The 21,237-nt window shown below is 33.8% G+C and overlaps 1 protein-coding gene across 1 annotated transcript in view; it reads left to right on the top strand.

Moving 5' to 3' along the window:
• CCDC171 (coiled-coil domain containing 171) overlaps positions 1-21,237 on the top strand; it is a 387,757-nt gene that overhangs the window by 317,307 nt on the left and 49,213 nt on the right. Inside the window, exon 23 of the mRNA XM_081262194.1 lies at positions 11,518-11,670. Within this exon, the coding sequence (XP_081118320.1) occupies positions 11,518-11,670 (153 nt within the window). The remainder of the gene's footprint in view (positions 1-11,517; positions 11,671-21,237) is intronic.

The following is a 21,237-nucleotide window of genomic DNA, read 5'->3' as shown; positions in this document are numbered from 1 at the left end:
AAATTAGAATCTGTCTTTAGTATGCTATCAAATTTGACAAAAGCAGTTGGATCTTTGTAGGTTGATTATGAAAGAGACACCTGGGAAGTACTGGTTATCACTTCGTTCAGTCCACAAAAGGTATAAATCAGAAAGAGATTGCAGGGATTTAAAGTGTCCTTTATTAAGCCCCAGATGTCTGTTAAACGGGTTAAATAGGCACTCTAAAAATAGTCTATTACTGAAATTGAAAGTCCCCTAAGCTCTAAAATGACGAACCATAGCAATACTATCTGTTCTTAATTTAATCAAGCTGAACAAGTATGAATGGAACTCCTTCTCTAGCTCTATGTGAATATATGATGGACTGGGATGACAGAGGATGAATGAGCATGCAGGGAGGAGGAATTAAAAAAAAAGAAAAAGAAAAAGAAAACCTCAGTGTTAACATTCCTACAACAGGAGGAACAAAACAGGCTCCACCATTCTGTGAGCCTTTGGAAGTGAAAGATTGGGAAAGGGCCTGAATATATCAAAACCTTGTTTCACATCCTCCTCTGCCAAAAACTGTTTCTTTTCTAAATAACTGGCATTTGACCTTTTTTGAGGACATATTCTACTATTGGTGATTTATCCACCCACTTTAAATATGAAAATTTAACATGTATTATTTCCCCAGATTAAAAAATGTAAACCAGAAGTTGCCATTCCTCTTTTCAGTTACAGCTATGTGACTTTTCATTACCTTTAAAATAAGTCCCAAACTTTTCATGTTGGTCTTGGGCTCTTTGTGACCTGGGTCTTGCCACACTCTAGCTTCATTTCCTAACCTTCTCTATCTGCTCCCTGAGTGAAGTGACACTAATTTTGGCTGTAACTTGAACATAGGAAGCATAGTTCCATTTCAGAGGCTCTGTGCTCACTGGTCCCTTTACTTGGTAAGCCTTTGCCCCAGTCTTCCTGAGGCTCCATTCTTCCAGTTGGGCATGTCACCTCATGGAAGCCTTCGCTCATCACTTGGTAAAACAGCTTCCTTTCTCCCTTTGTGTTCTGTAGCCCTAACTCTGCCTTACTTTCCTTCACACAGATAACATGATATATTTGCTATTAATCTGTTCCTCCCTAGGATGTGAGATCCAGGAGGTCAGGGCTTTGTCTTCCTTATCATTGTATTCTCAGAACCCAGAACATAATAGGTAATCAATAATTTTGGTTGAATAAATTAATGAATAAACTGAGGTTTTTCTCTCTGCTGCTGCCCTTTAGAAAGGCATGCTGAGGAAAAGTAAGGGGTTTAGAACCAGATGGACCCCTGATTTCTAGCACTTATTAGCAGTGTGTCCTTAAGAGAGTTATTTATGGACTCTGAGCCTTAGTTCCTAAATATTTCCTACTTTTTAAAGATTGTATGAAGATAAGAGATTATTCATGCTGTTGGAGAAGACCAAAATGTGCTCAGATTTACACATACTTTATTTAGTGTAAACAGAGATTTTCCTTTGAGTAATGTCTATAGATTGCTTAATAAGAGAACAAAGAAAGTAACAGATCTCCAAGGAGTCTACTCTTAGGTATCAAAAGTTCACATGAATTTTTGAACATATAACATATCAGTGTTATCTGTTATGATTTTGATATTTGGACAGAGACAGCTTGAATTCCAGCTAATGCCATTAAAATTAAATAAATTCATCTGGTATACTCATACCATATAGTGTGTCTTATCTCTGTGTCAGTAGAATCCAAAGCAGCTCTAATAATCTTCTTCATTGTAAAACTTCTAATGGTTTCAAAGCATAGCAGGTGCTCAAGAAATTGTAGCCATAATAATGTATTTTTATTGTAATGGAGAGCTTAAGTAACAAAATCATGCTTCTTTACTGTTTCCTGTGGTCCACAATTAATGCTGTTATTCAGTGACTACACTAATCTTATTTTATTAGGTCCTATTTTGCAACAAATCCAGTGGCAATTCTATAATTTATATAACAAGCATCTTGTAGACGTCTTAAGTTTTTAGGTCCCTAAAGCAAGGCAATTTATTATTATTGTTGTTGCTGCTTCTGTTATTGATCTACCATTATCCTCAGAGAATCTCATTGCTCTTTGAATTTTTCTCAGAATTACTCTTGCTTTTTATGATTTTTGTGTCCATGTACAATGGTTTCCAATAGGAAATTTTATTTTTTTCCTAGTCTCCAATTATTCTCTTGATCCATTTTCCATACTTTTGCAGGGAACCAACATGTTATTTCCTTCTATATGTCATCCCTTTGGTCTTTTGTTATGATAACCTGTAGCATAATAGGAGCAGTAATTACCATCAATCTAATAGCTGCACTTAATCTTAAAATTGGCTTTGATTCAATTGTGGTAGGAAGTAACATATTTGAAAAAGAGTTGGTCTTATTTTTGGCACATTTAAGTTGTATATGCCATGGTTGAGTGGAGGCCAGAAAAAAAGTTTAGAGTCCAAATAAGATAAAAAGAAAGCATCATTTAAAAAAAGTCTATTGAAAAGTATTCTGCAACTCTGCTGAATATGGTTTCCCCCGAGGCTCCTTCTCATACCTGAAAAGCTACTATATTTACATCCTTCAAAGATGGTGCCAGTAAAAATTTTGAGTGATGGGATAAGTCAAGTCTGGGGCCATTTCAAATGCCAAAAAGGGGAGAATGAACTTGGTTTCTCTTTTTTCTTATATAAAATAACACCAACAAAAACATAGCTAACTCCATGCAACTTTGCATCAGGTCAGCTTACTATTTTCTTTTCAGTTTTGCTTCACTAAGGAGGCTGTACATTTGCAACAATGTTTTCTTTTCTAATAATCTTAAACATAGCTCCACTTATTGTCCCCATAACCACTAAAAAGCCTTTCAGTATAGTGTACACTGTCTTAATTATCTAGTTGCACATAGTTTTTAAAACATAATTTATATAGGAGTACAGACTTACGTGGACCGAAGTGGCCAGGGAGTAAAATTTTAGAACGTGTACCTTAAAACAAACCCTAGTACATTTAGCACTCAAAATGGGCTATCTAGGGATGAAAAATATTCTGTAGATAGAAAATCCCTCAGTTAACCAAAATCCTAGTTTCTGTATGAAAAGAAGGTCATTTTCCTTTGGGCAATTTTCCAGGTATGGAAAGATAAAAGACTTTCCTAGTCTTAATAGGTAAAATGGAAATGGAATATAACTTCTCTAAACCACATTCCAGCTATATGTATATATATCCAACATGCACAAACTCATTAAAAATAAGGATTTATGAGTTATATAGGTGAGATAATCCTGCCTGGCCATGATCTGGCATATCACTGTCTTTGTTTTTACTGTATTGTCCTTTACTGATGATACTAGGTCCTGATAGGCTACGAGGGATGTACAACATGTTATCAGTTTACATGTATAAGTCAATCAAACATACTCGAACTTCTTTTTCTTTCCTTCAAAATAGTCTTCCATTGTGTGGATAACATGATTTGCTATTATTTCTAAACTTAATTTTTTCCTATTAAACAAATCCAACAGTCTTCTTTTATTTTTATTTATTTTTTTATTGATTTAAAAAAATGACAGAGAAATGCATTATAATTCTTATTACACATATATATCACAGTTTTCTTCTCTGTTTGTATATAAAGTATGTTGACACCCAATTCATGTCTTCATGCATGTACTTTGGATAATGATGTCTATCACATTCCACCATCCTTGCTAATCCCCTGCCCCCCTCTCCTTCCCTCCCACCTGTCTTCCCTATCTAGAATTTATCTATTCCTCTCATGCTCCTCTTCCCTACCCCATTAAGTGTCAGCCTCCTTATATCAGAGAAAACATTCGGTTTGTTTTTTGGGGACTGGCTAACTTCACTTAGCATTATCTTCTCCAACGCCATCCATTTACCTGCAAATGCCATGATTTTATTCTCTTTTATTGCTGAGTAAAATTCATTGTGTTTATATGCCACATTTTTTTATCCATTTATACACTGAAGGGCATCTAGGTTGGCTCCACAATTTAGCTATTGTGAATTGTGTTGCTATAAACATTGATGTGGCTGTGTCTCTGAAGTATGCTGTTTTTAAGTCCTTTGGGTATATACGTCTGAGGAGAGGGATAGCTGGGTCAAATGGTGGTTCTATTCCCATAATTCCAAGGAATCTCCATACTGCTTTCCATAAATTTCTTAAGTCATAGTATTTGCCCAGATTGAACCAGGAAGATATACACAATTTAAACAAACCAATATCAAGTGATGAAATAGAAGATGCCATCAGAAGCTTACCAACCAAGAAAAGCCCAGGACCATACACAGCCGAGTTCTACAAGACCTTTAAAGATGAATACCAATGCTCCTCATTTATTTCAGGAAATAGAAAAAGAGGCAGCACTTCCAAACTCATTCTATGAGGTCAGTATCACTCTGATCCCAAAATCAGGCAAAGACACATCAAAGAAAGAAAACTTCAGACCAATATCTCTAATGAACATAGATGTAAAAATTCTCAATAAAATTCTGGCAAATCAAATACAAAAACATATCAAAAAGATTGTGCACCATGGTCAAGTAGGATTCATCCCAGGGATGCAAGGTTGGTTCAACATATGGAAATCAATAATGTAATTCATCACATCAATAGACTTAAAGATAAGAATTATATGATCATCTCAATAGACACAGAAAAAGCATTTGACAAAATACAGCACCCCTTTATGTTCAAAACACTAGAAAAACTAGGGATAACAGGAACATATCTCAACATCGTAAAGGCTCTCTACCCTAAGCCTCAGGTCAACATCATTCTAAATGGAGAAAAATTGAAGGCATTCCCTCTAAAAACTGGAACAAAACAGGGATGCCCTATTTCACCACTTCTATTCAACATAGTTCTTGATACACTGGCTAGAACAATTAGACGAAAGAAATTAAAGGGGTATGTATAGGAAAAGAAGAACTTAAATTAGCACTATTTGCCAACAGTCTTCTTTTAAATTATATTTATTTTTTCCTTGAATCAAAAGATGTTTGGGGGAAGGGTAGAAATTATGTAGTGTATTTGGATAGAATAGTGATTCATTTGTTCATTACAAATGTTTATTGAACAACCTTCTGCAGAATGATGTTCCTAGGGAAATATCATCTGAAGTTCTTTTATTTGAAATATTTGTTTTGTTACTTAAAAAAATTTGGCAACCTAAGAGTCAATGTAGTGTAATTGTTATTAGTGTGTTTGAAATTTGAAAATCCTGGTTTCATAGTAAAATGTAAGAGAATTTACTTTGTGTCTTTTTCAATCAATAAAGGAGAGAAGGTGGATTCAATTGATATTATGCTAATGTTGTGGTACATTATCTGCACAACTTTATGAAAACTTGGAAAGCCTAGATTAATGTTGTTTAGTTCACTGAGAAGATCTGTACAGCATGGCCCCAAACAAACAAAAAACACTAACTGATCTAAACCAAACCAAAAAACTTGCAACACAAGAATGAGCATGGGTCTTGGAGTTTAACAGAGAAGGATTTGAGTTCCATTTCCAGTTTTTATGAGCTAGGTGACCTTGGACAAGGTACTTGGCATCACTAAAACTTATATTCTTATTTTGCTAAGATATAGATGATAATATTAGTCTTAGAATTGTTGGGAGAATTAGAAAAATATGAAAAATTATGCAAATAATGTGGTATCTGGCACACAGTAACTTGTTAGAACTGGGGTCCAGGCAAATCCTGTGGAATGGGAACTATAGTAGTAGCTAGAATATCTTTGAGAAGCGATTTGGTGAAGCTTAGATTCCCACTGATTCTAACTCATTGGTGATTTCTGGTGGCAGAGTGTGGGATTTATCTCCCTCCTCTATCTACTTTGGGAGAGGTGTGAGTTTGACTTTGAGAGTTGAGCTGGGTGCATATACCTCTCAGATAACATTGATACCTTTGAGGCTGTGCTGCAGTCTCAGTAGCTGATGTTGCTGGATTGTTTGTTACAGTGAGAAATACAGACAGGTGTCTGATCAATGTGACTGTTGAATGTGATAAGCAAGATGCTAGGTGGTTTTAGTCAAGGATCTGTAAAAGGGAGTCTTAAGGAATTATGGAGAGGAGACTAGTTAGTCTAGTCAGGCCTTTGCAAGATAACTAGGTACCATTAAAATTTTTTTAAAACAATGTTTTATACTTTTCTTGCTTGTTTCCAAAATGTATGTATTCTGTAAATTTGTACATATTTTCCCTTTTTAGTTAAATGTTGGAGTACTATACACATACTTTTATTTTTTTACATTTTGATTTTGAAATTATATATTCACAGGAAGTTGTAAAGGTAGTACCAAGAAGTTCCTGTGTACCTTTCATCCAATTTCCCCCAGTGTTACATTTTACAGAACTTTAGGAAAATATCAAGTCTGGAAAACTGACATGGGAACAATGTTTGTATATACTTCTATGATAATTTATCATATGTTGGAACCACCATAATCATGGTATAGAATCTCTCTCCAGCTCCTGGAAACCACTGAATATTTTTTATCTCTATAATTGTGCCATGTATATGAATGCAACCATATGGAATGTGACCCATTTGATCTAAATGATCTAAACCAAACCTTTTTAAATACTTTGTTTTGTTTTTTTTAGTTGTAGTTGGATATAATACCTTTATTTTACTTTTATGTGGTGCTAAGGATTGAGCCCAGCACCACATACATACTAGGTGAGTGCTCTACCACTGAGCTACAACCCCAAATGTAATTGTTCAATTATCAATGAGAATTTTTGATGCAGCAAAATGCTCTTCATTAGACCCTAAACAATTTTTTTTTTCCTGAAGGGACTTATTTACTATGTACAGAAAGTATTATATTTAAAATACTTTGTACTATATCCAATAATCATACCCTTCAAAATCATTGAATCTTTCTTCTATGAGTTGAATACTAATTTTCCTAATTTGGTGTTATTATTGCAACTAACATTTACCTGAGTGTTTACTATGCACTATGTAGTTCAAGGTCTTTTTATATATTAATCTTATTTAATTTCTGTAAAATCTTTTTGTGTGTATGTGTTGCTGGGGATTGAACACAGGCCTTGTGCATGCAAAGCAAGCACTCTACCAACTGAGCTATATCCCTAGCCCCTCTATAAAATCTTTATAAATAGGAACTAATGTCTCCATTTAATGGAAATTTATTGTTTTACATATTGACTATATTTGGCATATCTGTTTTACTCAATGTTTTCATAGATTACATAACAATGAAGTTATGTCTATAATTTATAAGTTAAAGTGAAAATTCAGAGGTTTTGCTTCTCAGTTATTTATTCAACAATGTTGGTAAAAGATTTAGTATTTTGGCATCTAGACATTATATTTTTTATTAATTTCTCCTCTTAACATCAGGTTCTCAATGATCTTATTTCCCCAGTTTTGAAGTCAGTCTAAACTGCATCATGATACATGCATAATAAGTTGGGTAAAGAATGTTCTAGTTCTCAAGTGACTTTCACTTGTTTACATCTCAGAATTTTAAAAAATTTAAAATCACATATATTTTTTCTTAAAATACATAGGAGTAGAATTTTATGTGTTTGGATTCTCTCATAAATATTATGGATTCTCTCTGAAGCCTGCTCTTGTCCAGAAACTCTCTCTTGTTCTGTTTCTCATATAACTAGATCTCATTGCAGGGCATAGTCAAAATCCCTAGGGACAAGGATGACACTGGATAAGTTCTCAAGTTCTGGGTATGCTATACACAATCTCATACTCTTCTGTAGTCATTTCCTGATGTAAAACATGATGTTTTTACATGGAGCAGGATAGATTGTGAAGAATTAGACTTTTGGGGATTGATACAAGAGTCATTAGATGCTTACTCCTCTTCCTCACATCCCTTCACTTGATTCAGATTGTTATTTCCATATCTTCTATCAACTTAGTACCTTTCTTTGGTATTAAAGTGTTGAATTTTTCACCATCGTTCTTTAGTACATAGTTTGAATCACTTTTTAATACTGGAAGTTAGTATTCTTAATTCCTCAAAGATCAGTGATCCTACATACTGTCCAGTTTTGAAGGAGGTTTTAGTGCTAGAAAAATGTAGTGTGTTTTTACACATTAGTACTGTTATGGTTTAGATGTGAGATAACCCCAAAAACTCATGTGTGAAACAGTGTATGAGAGCCTTAAACCAATCAGTGTGTTTATCCCATGATAGGGATTAACTGAGTGGTGACTCTAGGTAGGTAGGGTATAGCTAGAGAAGGTGGGTCCCTGGAGGGGTGTGTAGCTTTGGGGTATATATTTTGTCCTATTTGAGCAGAACTCACTCTCTGCTCCCTGATGTCATGTTGCCAGCTGCTTTCCTCTGCCACACTCTTCTGCTGTGGTGTTCTGCCTACCCTAAGCCCTGAGGAATGATTTGGCCTTCTATGGACTGACCTCTGAAACCGTGAGACCCCAAATAAACTTTTCCTCTACTAATTATTCTTTGTCAGGTATTTTAGTTCCTGTGGCAAAAAAGGTGACTAAAGAAGTACCATGAAATACGCTTTTTGGAGTGGTTACTAGACTTGGCTGTTTTGAGAAAATATCTTACAGTACACATTATATAAAATTGCTTTCATCTTTCAAATGAAATACTGCTTTAAAAGATCTTAGATGTTTAAGGTTCTATATCTTAAGCAAATAACTAAACAATATTAGAATTTTGTTATTAAAAGTAGAACAAGAAAGGAGCCAAAATAATTACCACTATTGTTCTGCCCACCAAATGGCACTTCTGAGGTTATTTCTTTTTTTTTTAGATTAATGAACCTTTATTTTATTCATTTACTTATATGTGGAGCTGAGAATTGAACCCCATGCCTCACACATGCTAGTAGGCAAGCGCTGTACCACTGAACCACAGCCTCAGCCCCTGATGTTATTTCTTAAAAAACTATTTCTTGAAAGAGTTCTGAAGGAATATTGTATTATTTTTTTCCTTTTAGAATATCATGTACATAAGAATTCAGGAGATGTGTTCCTATAAACTTAGGAAATGGATAACTTTTAAAATATTACACTGTTTTAAACTAAAATATTAAATGCCAATTCTCGCATCATTTAAAGTGAAATAGTGATCCAGAGCTTATCACTGATAGGAGGGTACTTCCTGATTTTCATTCAACAAGCATTTATGCATGATTTCAGCCACTTATAGATATTATGTACTTATGCAACAAGAGCATACATAATATGAGAATCACCTATCATAGATTGTCTTATTAAGATTTTACTGGAGAATTTAAAAAATATAATAATAATGCAATAAAATGCAGTAATCACTTTTATAGGGCTTTCTTGGAAGCAATATAATTGAAGGGTTAAAAGAAAGTATGTGTGTGTATATATATATGTATGTGTATATATATATTATATATATGTATGTATGTATGTATGTATGTATATTTATTTTGAATCCTGACCAACATGTAACTAATTGTGATCTTGGATAATCTCCTTTGTTTTACTCTGAGAAACTAGGTTAAAAAATATCTACTCTCATTACTGGACTGCAGTAATAGTTCATTTGAATATAACAAACATTGACTATTTTAATTATTTGAGCCTTACAATAGTTTTGGAAATGGGTAAGAAAATGACCTTTCTTCCTATTTTATATGTTGAGGGAGGAGATAGAGGCTCAGAGAGATTGTTTGGCAACACAGACCTATGAATGTGGCAGAGTGAAGACCAGAAAATTTAAAAAAAATCAGGCTTGTATTCCTGATCCATATCTCAATAGAGAAGATAGATGAATTTGTAAGAATGGAGAGAGAGGTGATGTAGGAAGAAGCAGATGTGATTGGATAGTTTTTGATTTTTACATACTTTTGAGACCCAAGGAAATACTTTGTTAATATTAGCTATAAACCTAACCTTGAAGTGATTCTGAGTAGAGTAGATTAGGACACGTGAGATGCCCTAAGCATGAGGTCGTATTGTGTTTATTTAGTGTTGGGCAGTAGACTCACATTTGTGGACTTTTATGCCCATAGTCTGCTTTTCTTTCAACTTGAACAAAGTTACAGTTAATAATTTATTCATTAGATTGAGCATTAAGATTATGTTTTACCAGATACATTCATCCTTTTCCACAGGTATTTTAGGCCAATATGTGGCTTGCAATTTTTCATCTTTTCTAATTTTTCATTCATTCGTTCATTCTTCAAAACATTCATCAATCTAGGCATTTATTCAAACAAGCACTCACTGTCAGCTACTCTCATCCCTGAGGATATAAACATGTGTAGTCACCTTAAGGAGCTCTTCAGCCTGGTAAAGAAGTTTGCATGAGTTTGCATGTAAACTAATAAATTTCTGCCAGAGCAATAAATGCAATTGTAAAAGCAAGCATGAAGGACCCACAGAGAACCTGAAGAGAAATTAACTCCGCTTATTGGGGGGCTCTGAAGAGGGTTCTTGAAAGAGATGGTGTCTTGAGCTGGAATTTTTAAGGCAAATAGGAATTTACTAGGTAAAAAGGTCTGAATTTTTAAAAAACTTTTATCTGCAAGTAGCTAACCTACTTTTGTTTCTCAGACATTTTATATACTATTTCTATTTGTTCACATGCATTCAAAATTGCTCAATATCTAGTGTGTCAAAACTTTCCCAATTCAAATCTTCAGATTGAAAGTAATTTGCAAATTGTATTGTAAAAATTGTGATAGGAGTAGGAACATATTTTTATTATAAATAATATCACTTTGAAATTGTCTTTGAAATGTTTGACTTTATTTTGATATATAAGGTATTTTGAAATATGTTTTTAAAAAAGCATAATAGTATCCCTTGGACTTAAAAAATTATTGCAGGTTGCTTTAGAAGGATGATACAGAGGTTCACCAATTCCCCCCAATATTGCATGATTTAGGGGAAATAATAAGTTACCAGCATTTGCTTACATATTTATTTTATTGTATATAGCATAATGTGAAGATATTTCTGTGTTCTGTGAGTGAATATAATTATACTTTTCCTTCAATATAGGAGTCACATTATTTACTCTTTTAAAAAGTCATAGGATTATTCTAGTTCTTTTTGTTCAAAATGTTTATTTTGTAGGTGTATTGAAAGTTTTACTAACTCAGCTCATTTTGAAATATCTTGTTTGTATATCCATGTATTGTGTCTTTTTTTTAAGATTGAAATTTAGGTCAAATTACAAGTGAATTTAACTTTACTACAGAAAATAAGTGTGCCAACTTTTAAAACTGCATTCTAAATTTTAAGTACAATAGATCAAAGTACATCTTATTTAAATAAATACTCTGGAATGAAGTCTCAATTATTTTCTCCCAAACTTTCTTAAATAGTCACTGTTTTCAACTTAAAATGTGAGGTTTAGCTTTATTATTTTCAAGAAAGATGAAAAGTTGTTTATTTTAAAATTTTAATGATTTTTCTTTCAAATTATGGAAGTTATCCTTTGGGGACAGCTTTATTTGAATTATATGTGACATTATTTTTATTTCTTAAGGCTATGATTAAAAGTTTCATGGACGTCTACCAGCTTGCAAGCTCTAGAATCATTACATTAGAGAAAGAAATGACATCTCATCGAAGTCACATTGCAACCTTGAAATCAGAGCTTCACACAGCTTGTTTACGTGAAAATGAAAATTTACAAACAGTAAGTTCTTGTATGACAATATTTTTCTCTTCTTTGGATATTGGATCACATTTGCATTTATCTTTTTATTGCTTAGAAGATCACTTGCCAATATGTATAATTTAGGTTAAATGATCGATCAAGCAACATAAAATTAGTGTAGAGAAAAATTTGAGGGAAGAAAAGCAATTAATTTTCCCATTGTATCGTGTTTAAAGATATGCATATTGTTATCAATGCTAAAACACTACATCAAGATTCCTTTGTGTTTGCCAGTACAGCTGACAGTTGGATTTGGCAGTATGCATAGTTAAAGCATGCAACTGTCTGAAGATTCAGTGTGTCCCATTAAGACAGAATATTATTAATTATGCGTATAACCAAAATGGTAATTAGAACATGTGATTATTCTCTGTAGAAAACTAGACTTATCCATAATACATGCCTAGCTAAAGATGCATGTTGTGATTCATCTATATGATTAAAATTCAGTTTCAGTACTCATTTTATGTCTTAAAATTTTAGTCCATGATGAAATTTGGACTCATTTAAGATTAAAAAAAAATTTCTACATTTGAAATACGTGTTTGGGGAGTTTTTAAAAAATGAATACATTTGTAACATAAAGGAATGAAATAAACATTTAAACTTTTTTTCTCAAAAGGCAGACATGTCAACCGTGAGATTCAGAGGGTTACCAATAATTAGAATGTCTCTTTTCCTTTTTAGGTTTGATTACAGTGGCTCAGGGTGACTTGTAAGAAAAACAGTTATCATTTTGCCATTTAACTGTTGACCTATTTCAAATGATAACATTCAAGAGAATAGGGTTGACCTCGCTAATTCCAAATAGATGTATAGCTTTGGTTTGGTTCTTCACCTACAGCAAGTCTTAACTCAAATGTCAGCATCCCAAGGAAGCCTTTGTGATCAGGGTATTTAAAATCACAGCCACCAGCCCTCCTCTCAATTGCCTCACAAACTCTCTGTCTCTGTCTCTCTTTTTCCCTGTGATGCCCATCTACCCTCCATATTTTATTTATTTGCTTATTATCTGTTTGTTTCCTATCCTCAATAGAAAGCCAGATAAGTTCCATAAAGACAAGTAGTCTTGAGTGTTTTCTTCACTGGTGTGAAGGTGTATCAGTGCCAAAAGCAATCTGGCCCATATGTCAACATATATTTAAACACATATTTATTGAATTAAAATACTAATAATTTTCTAATAAGTGTAAAAAAGGTTAGTTACTTGGGACCTGAGATGTGTGTTCCACTTTTAAATAACTTTATTAATTTCCCAATGAGATCAGTAAATTTGAAGTCCACCAAGAAAAATTAAAATAACGAAGAAATTAAAAAACTTGAGTGTTTGAATTTATTCTAGCTTCTCTCTAAAATATTGCACATTTATTCCTGCTATTTCTCTGGTCCCATTGGTTAACATTATGTTCTACTGTTTAGATTTTGTCAGCTTTGTTGAGTTGTACTATTGTTCATTACTTGTTACTATTATTCATATAAAAATTACTTGTATTTCAAGAAAGGCAAAACTTGACAGAAATTGTTTCTCCATCAGTTTAAATTTTCTTTACCTATAATTATGCTACTGTAGTCATGAAAAAGTGTTTAATATACCTTACTATCATAACAAAATTCTACTTTTCAATCATTTTTCCATTCTGAATAAGTCTGTAGGATTTGCTCATTATCTTATTTGTAAGAGGTTGTCCATCCTGGCAGTTATTCTCAAGAGAGGCCACCTGTGATGTGAAAAAATCCCCCCAGGAGGTTCTAAGGTATCCTCCTAGGAGAACGCTGCCCAGTCTACAGGATGTATGCTCTCTTGTCTCCTCCCTTAGCTGAGAATCACTATTTCTAAAGCAATAATAAATTTGTATGATAATTTTTATTTTCAAGACATTTGTATATGTATTTTCTGACTTGAATGTCTTAAGAACTCTCTAAGGAAGAAGATCAGGCCTTGCTCTGAATTTCATAGATGAGAGGCAGTATTGTTTGTGTAAGAGCATGGGCTGTGGGGTTGCATCCACTAGGAATACTTTCACGCAAAAACCATTGAAAACTAACATGACTTTAAAAAGTGGAGAATTTTTTTCTCACATAGCAAGAAGTCTAGAAGTTGTAGGTGGCTGTTTTCATTAGTTTAGTGGCTCCATTTTTTTATGTAATTTCTCTGCCACTCCAGCTCTAGGATTTTAGTAAAATTCAAATCAGAATAATGGAATGGTATAGCAATATATGATACATAAATACTTTCAGCATATTCATATATCTGCCTTTTAAAAAATATACTTTACCTTTTAAAAATAATTTTTTCATGTATTTAAAGATTTATCTACTTATAAAGGAGAGAAGAACTTCTAAGGAAGCTCCAAGTATATTTCTATTTATGTTCTATTAGTTTCAAAAAGATCATGTGGTTACCTGTAGCTATAAAGAATCAAGGGACAGGAAGTTAGGAAGGAGTGAATATTAGGTTAACTCACTTATAGCGTGTGCTATACAAGTTACATAGGTTTGAATTCAGATTTCAGTTCTGTCAGTTGCTAACCACGTGGCCTAGATTCTCAGGGTTTTCATCTGTAAAATGGGCACAGTGATACTGCTACCTAACAGAGATGTTGGGAGAACTAATGAAAAATGTTGAAGTGCTTAGGACTTTCACCTTGCTTTTAGTGAGTAGTCCAAGAAAAAAAAAAGCCAACTCTTGTTTTAATCACCATTATCATTCTAGAAAGTAATTTTTTGCATCATCACCCTGGGAAAAGATTATTTATAAGCTAACACTTTCCATGGCAAGCTTTGTTGTTTTGTTCTGCTTTCTCCTGTAGCCTTCAGCATGTAACTCCTCTACTTGGTTACATCAGTATATTCCAATGACTGAACTACGTGCTCTTAAAAAAAAAATTGTTCTAATTAGTTATACCTGACAGAAGAATGCATTTTGACACATTGTACACAAATGGAGCACAACTTCTCATTGCTCTGGTTTTACCTGATGCAGAGGCACACTGGATGTGCAATCATGCATGTATATAGGGTAATAATGTCTGTCTCAATTCACCACTCATCCCACCCCATACCTACCCTTCCCCTCACTCTTCTCTGCCCAATCCAAAGTTCCTTCATTCTTCCCTAACCTCTACCACCACCCCCATTATGGATCAGCATCTGCTTATCAGAGAAAACATTCGGCCTTTGGTTTTTGAGGTTTGGCTTATTTCACTTAGCTAAATAGTCTTCCACTCAATCCATTTACTTGCAAATGCCTCTCTTTTAATGCTGAGTAATATTCCATTGTGTATATATACCACAGTTTCTTTATCCATTCATCTATTGAAGGGCATCTAGGTTGCTTCCACAGTTTAGCTATTGGGCCTATTTTTATGTGGCCCATTTTCTTCTGCTTTTATTAACATGTTATTAAAAAGTACTTGCGGCTTCTATATGCTTGCCTTACATTTACTCCTGTGCTTTACTTCCATATGGTCTTTGAGTCTATCTTTTTGCTGAAATTATTTTCTCAAAGGTTACCAAAATTTTATGCTTGCTCTATGCATTAGTTCCTTCTCATCCCTTTCAACCCTCTGCAACATAGGAAGCTTTTAGCTTCATCCTCTTTAAATACTTATCTCTTTTGTTTCATTTGTTATCTACTTTCCCTTTTTTGACTCCCAGACTTCTGCTGACTTGTACACTGTCTTCTTTGTGTTTGGTTTAATTCTTTATCCATTAATTCAGAATTTATTGAGCATCTACTCTATGGTGGTCACAATTCTAGTCTAGGAGACAGCATGTGAACCAAAACAGAAAATCTTTGTTCTCGTTCAGGTTACTTAAAATAAAGTAGTGGAAGTAATAATTTTTTTATATAATCACACTAATTAATCCATAATCACTAACCAAGATCATGTATTGAAAAGAAAGAGCTTAGATGTATAAGGTTGTTTTTATGTTTTTAAATAAAGGAGCTAACATATGAGTAAAAACCTTTTTAGGGCCAGTGATGCTTGGGCTAATATCTGAAAATTAGGTAAGAATTAGGCAAGAGTGGAAGAGAATAGGATCCAGGTGAGAGAAGTGACAACATCTACAAAGACTGTGGTGGAAAGAAGAAACTAAGAAAGACTAGTGTGGCTGGAAGAAAGATAACAAAGGCTAGAGAGGCTTGCAAAAAGAATGGTTTGTAGAAAAAGAAAGAGACCAGATTGTTTCTTTGTCCTGTGAACAGGGGAAAAGTCATTGAAAATTTTTAAAGGAGTAATGTGGTCAGCTTTGGATTTTAATATAAAGAATACTTTGGCAGCAGTGTGGTGAACCACTTAGATGTTGAAGAACAAGGGAAAAGGTTTGTCAGTGACAGTTCCTAGGGTTTTGCTTTTTAAAATTGATTAGTGATTGCATTTACTGAGAAAGAGACAGATCAGGAGGGGATATTGATGAAAGTAGTTTAAGTATGTTGAATTTGAGGCATGTATGAAACATGAAGCTGGAGATACAGAATCCAAGGCGAAGGCATGAAGTATAAATTTTAAGTCATCCTCATAGAGAAAGGACTTGAAACTGTTAGTGAGAGTGAGCTACAGATGAAGAGTTTATAGGGTAAGAAGAAAAAACAACCTGACAGCAAAGCTTGAAAAATTCCAACATATAATGCTAAGTAAAAGAGGATAAGATAGCAGTGAGAGAAATGGCATAGAGTAAGAGGAAAACCAAAAGCATGCTATCATAAGAATAAAGTATTTCAAGAAAAATTACAAGTTAGTAGTGTTGGATGTTCTGAAGGACAAGTGAAATGAAGATTGAAAATGGCCTTCATATTTAATGTATGGAGGCCATTTGTGACCTTAGCAAAAGCTTTTTCAACAAGATGTTGATAAATAAGTGGAAATTCACCAAGGGGGGAAAATGCATTTAAATTACTTATTAAAGTGTGAAACATAGAAGGTGGGATGGTCCAAGGATTCAGGCAGTTCTGTTTTGAGATGGGAATGAATTGAATGTGTTTTCATTATCTTCTGAACCCTAAATGTTCAGGTCTCCAGGTCTGGCCTGAACACTGTTCAGTATGCTGTCCATTTTTTATAATTGTGGTTGTTACCACCTTTTATATTCCAGCCTTCTTTGTTTGCCTAGTATAGCTCTTTTCATTCTTTTAACCCATATTTTACATTTACAGTAGTTTTCTTCCAGAAAGATACAGTTTTGTTTTGTTTTATCCATTTAGACTATTCATGGCTTTTAATTTGGTGATTAGACCATTTATATTTTGTCAATTACCAATAAACTTGGAGTTTTGACTACCATTTTGTTCTATGTTCCTTCTTTCTGTTTTTGTGTTCCATTTCCTCTTTCTTTTTGATGATTTGGACTTTAATATTTTAATTTATCTATTGGCTCTTTTATATATCTTTTTGCATTATTATTTTAGTGCCTACTATACACAGCCTACTTAGAGTTAGTATTTTATCCATTCAAGAAAAGTGTAAAGAGTGTAGGTTCATTCATTCTCCTCCCATTATTTCATAATTGTCATAAATGTTACATATTCATACATTGAAAATATCATTGGGTGATTTTTCTGGTTCAACAAGTATGCATATTTTAAAAACTTATGAAGACTAGTATTTTTAAGCATATTGGTTCATTTTAGTTATACATGACAAAAAATTCACTCTGACATAATTACAAAAGCATGTAATATAATTTGTTCTTATTCTCCCTCCAGTATTTCCCTTTTCTCTCCTCTGTTCCTTCCCCCTCTTCCCTTCCTTCTACCCTACTGATCTTTCTGATATTTACTTAAGAGGTTTTTTTTAAAAATTAGTGTCTTATAGATGTGCATAATGATGAGATTCATATGGTATATTCATATATGTACATAAGGAAGTTAGGTCAGTTCATTTCACTGTCTTTCCCATCCTATCCCGCCTCCCTTCCCTTTTTTCCCCCTTGTTTATTGTACTGATCTTTCTTCTATTCTGTTTTTTATCTCCCCCACCCTGCTGCTTATTTTGGATTAGCTTCTGCATATCAAAAATAAATTGACCTTTGATTTTTTTGAGACTGGCTGATTTCACTTAGCATGATATTCTCCAGTTCCATCCACTTATCAGTAAATGCCAAAAAGTCATCTTCTTTATGGCTAAATAATACTGGTATATGTACATATACCACACTTTCTTTACCTGTCAATCTGTTAAAGGGCACCTAGTTTGGCTCCATAGCTTAGCTATTTTGAATTTTGCTGCTATAAACATTGATGTGGCTGTATCACTGTAGTGTCCTAATTTTAAATCCATTGGATATATATACTGAGGAGTGGGATAGCGGGGTCATATGGTCGTTCCAATTCCTAGTTTTTTGAAGAATCTCCAAAATTTGCAGTCCCAAGCAACAATGTATGAGTGTACCCTTACATCAATTTGTAGTCCCACTAGCAATGTATGAGTGTACCCTTTTCCTCACATCCTCACCAAAAGATATAATTATTTGTAGCCTTGATAATTACCATTCCAAGTAGAGCAAGATGGAATCTCAGTGTAGTTTTAATTTGCATTTCTCTAAGCGCTAAAGATGTTGAAAATGTTTTTCGTATATTTGGTGAGCATGTGTATTTTTGTTTTTTGAGAGGTGTCTGTTTAGTTCCTTTGCCCATATATTGATTGGGTTATCTGGGTTTTTTTTTGTTTGTTTGTTTTGTTTTTTTTTTTTGTGTGTGTGTGTGTGTTAAGTATTTTCAGTTCTTTGTATACCCTGGATATTAATGCCCTGTCTGAGGAGCAGGTGTCAAAAATTTTCTCCCATTCTGTTGGCTCTCTCTTCATACTCTTGATTGTTTCCTTTGCTGGGAAGAGTCTTATTAATCTGATGCCATCCCATTTATTTTTGATTTTATTTCTTGGGCTTTAAGAGTCTTGTTAAAGAAGTCAGTTCCTGAGCTGACATCTTGGGAGTGTTGGGCCTCCGTTTTCTTCTAGCAGGTGCAGGGTTGCTAGTCTAATTCCTAGGTCTTTGATTTACTTTGAGTTAAGGTTTTGCAGGGTGAGAGGGATTTAATTTTATTCTACTACATTTGGATTTCCAGTTTTCCCAGTATCATTTGTTAAAAGAGCTCTCTTTTCTCCAAAATGTTTTTGGCGCCTTTGTAGTATGAGATAACTATATTTATGTGGATTTGTCTTTGTCTCTTCTATTCTATTGGTCTTCATGCCTGTTTTTGTGCCAGTACCATGCTGTTTGTTACTATAGCTCTGTAGTATGATTTGAGGTCCAGTATTATGATGCCTCCTGCTTTGCTTTTATTGCTAGTGATTGTTTTGACTATTCTGGGTCTCTTGTTTTTCCAATTGAATTTCATGACTGCTTTTACTAGTTCTGTGGAGAACATCATTGGAATTTTGATGTGAATTGCACTGAATCTGTATGGTGTTTTTGATAGTTTGGCTATTTTGACAATATTAATTCTGCCTATTCAAGAACATGGAGGTCTTCCCATCTTCTAAAGTCTTCAAGTCTTCTTCAATTTCATTCTTTAGTGTTCTATAGTTTTCATTGTAGAGGTCCTTCACCTTTTTTGTTATATTGATTCCTAAGTTTTTCCTTTCCTTTTCTTTTTTTTTTGAGATTATTGTGAATGGAATACTTTTCCTAATTTCTTTTTCAACAGATTTATTATTAGAGTATAGGAATGTGATTACTTTATGGGCGTTGATTTTTGAATCCTGCTACTTTGCTGAATTCATTCACGAGCTCTACAAATCTTCTGGTAAGAGTTTTTTTGTGGCTTCTGAATATAGGATCATGTTGTTGGTAGACAGAAATAATTTGAGCTCGTCTTTTCCTATTCATATCCCTTTAGTTTCCTTCTCTTGCCTGATTTCTTTGGCTAGAGTTTCAGGGACTATGTTTAAGAAGAGTCGCATCCTTATCTTGTGTCTATTTTTAGAGGAAATGCTTTCAGTTTTTCTCCATTCACAATAAGTTTGGACTTAGGTTTGTGGTATATAGCCCTTACAATATTGAGGTATGTTCCTCTATCCCTTGTTTTTCTAGTGTATTAAACATGAAAGGTTGTACTTTGTCAAATGTTTTTTTCTGCATCAGTTACATAATCATGTAATTCTTGTCTTATGTGGTGAATTACATTTATTGATTTCTGTATATTGAAAGAACCTCACACCCCCACAATGAAACCCACTTGATAATTGTGCACTGTATTTTTGTATGTGATTTTCCAATATTTAATTAAGAAATTTTGCATCTATGTTCATCAAGGATATTGGCCTAAAACTTTCTTTTCTTGATGTGTCTTTATCTGGTTTTGGTATCAGGGTTATATTGGCTTTATAAAATGAGTTTGGCAGAATTCCTTTTCTATTTCATGGAATAATTTGAGGAGGATTGGTATTAGATTTTCTTTAAAGGTCTGGTAGAACTCAGCTGAGAATCCATCGAGTCCTGGGCTTCTCTTTGTTAGAAGGCTTTTGATAGTTCTATCATTCACTTCTCTAGTTTTTTACTCCTTTCTAGTTCTGCCCACTTTCCTATACTTCTCAGAGTCCGCAGGTAGTTCCTTTTTTGCATTTTCCTAAGAGATTTGGGTTATAATCAGTGGGAGAAAGAGGCTCTAGGGGGCTTATTCTGCCTTGGTGGATAGCATGGTATGTACTGGGAGTGTCATTAACTTCTCAATTAGGTCATAATTAGCATGCTAGATCCTAACTTCTTTGTATTCTTGAGTAAGATTTTGACCTCATTGAATTGCTTTTTCTTACCTAGTATTTGTTAATACTAATATCTACTGATATTTTGGGCATCAGATATGCTTAGTCAGTGCTTTGTACCACCATGTCTGAAAAGAACTGAATGTATGTTAGCTTCCTTTCTGTTGCAATTCTTATTGCATGGGCTATTTTTTTTTACCTATATTTAACAATTTAGAAATAGTTAGAACTTTGTGACGCATAAGGATTAAGATGAATAAGACATGATCTCTGCTCTTACGGGTTCCTCTTCTAGCTGGGGAAACAGAGACATAAGAAATCACAAAAATAGGCATATAATAAGCCTATGGAGCTCAGAAGTGGAAGGGATTTGTTCTTCCTGACATTGTCAGAAAAGGTACAGTGAAGATAAAATGTTTGTTGGAGGCTCTGCAGCAATTTGATACCAATTGTTAAGGGGGAATAACAATAAAAATACTTGTTTTATTTCATTTTTAGCAATGAGTCTTACGGATAGTACATATATTTAGTGAATTAAATTATATAATAACTTTTGTATAGCAGGAAATTTTTTCTTATTTTAGTTCCACTGATTCTGTTAGAGCTATCCCACTCAACCAAACTGCTATGCCCAGTAGGATTCCAAAATTGCTTGCTATAGATACTGCAAACCCCACCTTCATATATTTCCAATCTGTTCTTGCATCATCTATTTTTCCCTGATTTTTACTTTAAAATCTGCTTTGATTCTGCTTTTGACCGTTTTGGTATTGATGTCTTTCATCTCTCTAGTATTTATTTTAGTCACTTTGAAATTCTGTTGACTAGCTCTGTCCTCCAA

The sequence above is a fragment of the Spermophilus citellus genome (assembly GCF_964194105.1).
Source record: "Spermophilus citellus genome assembly, chromosome: 2".
Lineage (NCBI taxonomy): Eukaryota > Metazoa > Chordata > Mammalia > Rodentia > Sciuridae > Spermophilus > Spermophilus citellus.
The sequence above is the reverse complement of the archived record's forward strand: the minus strand, read 5'-3'. Positions and strand labels throughout refer to the sequence as shown.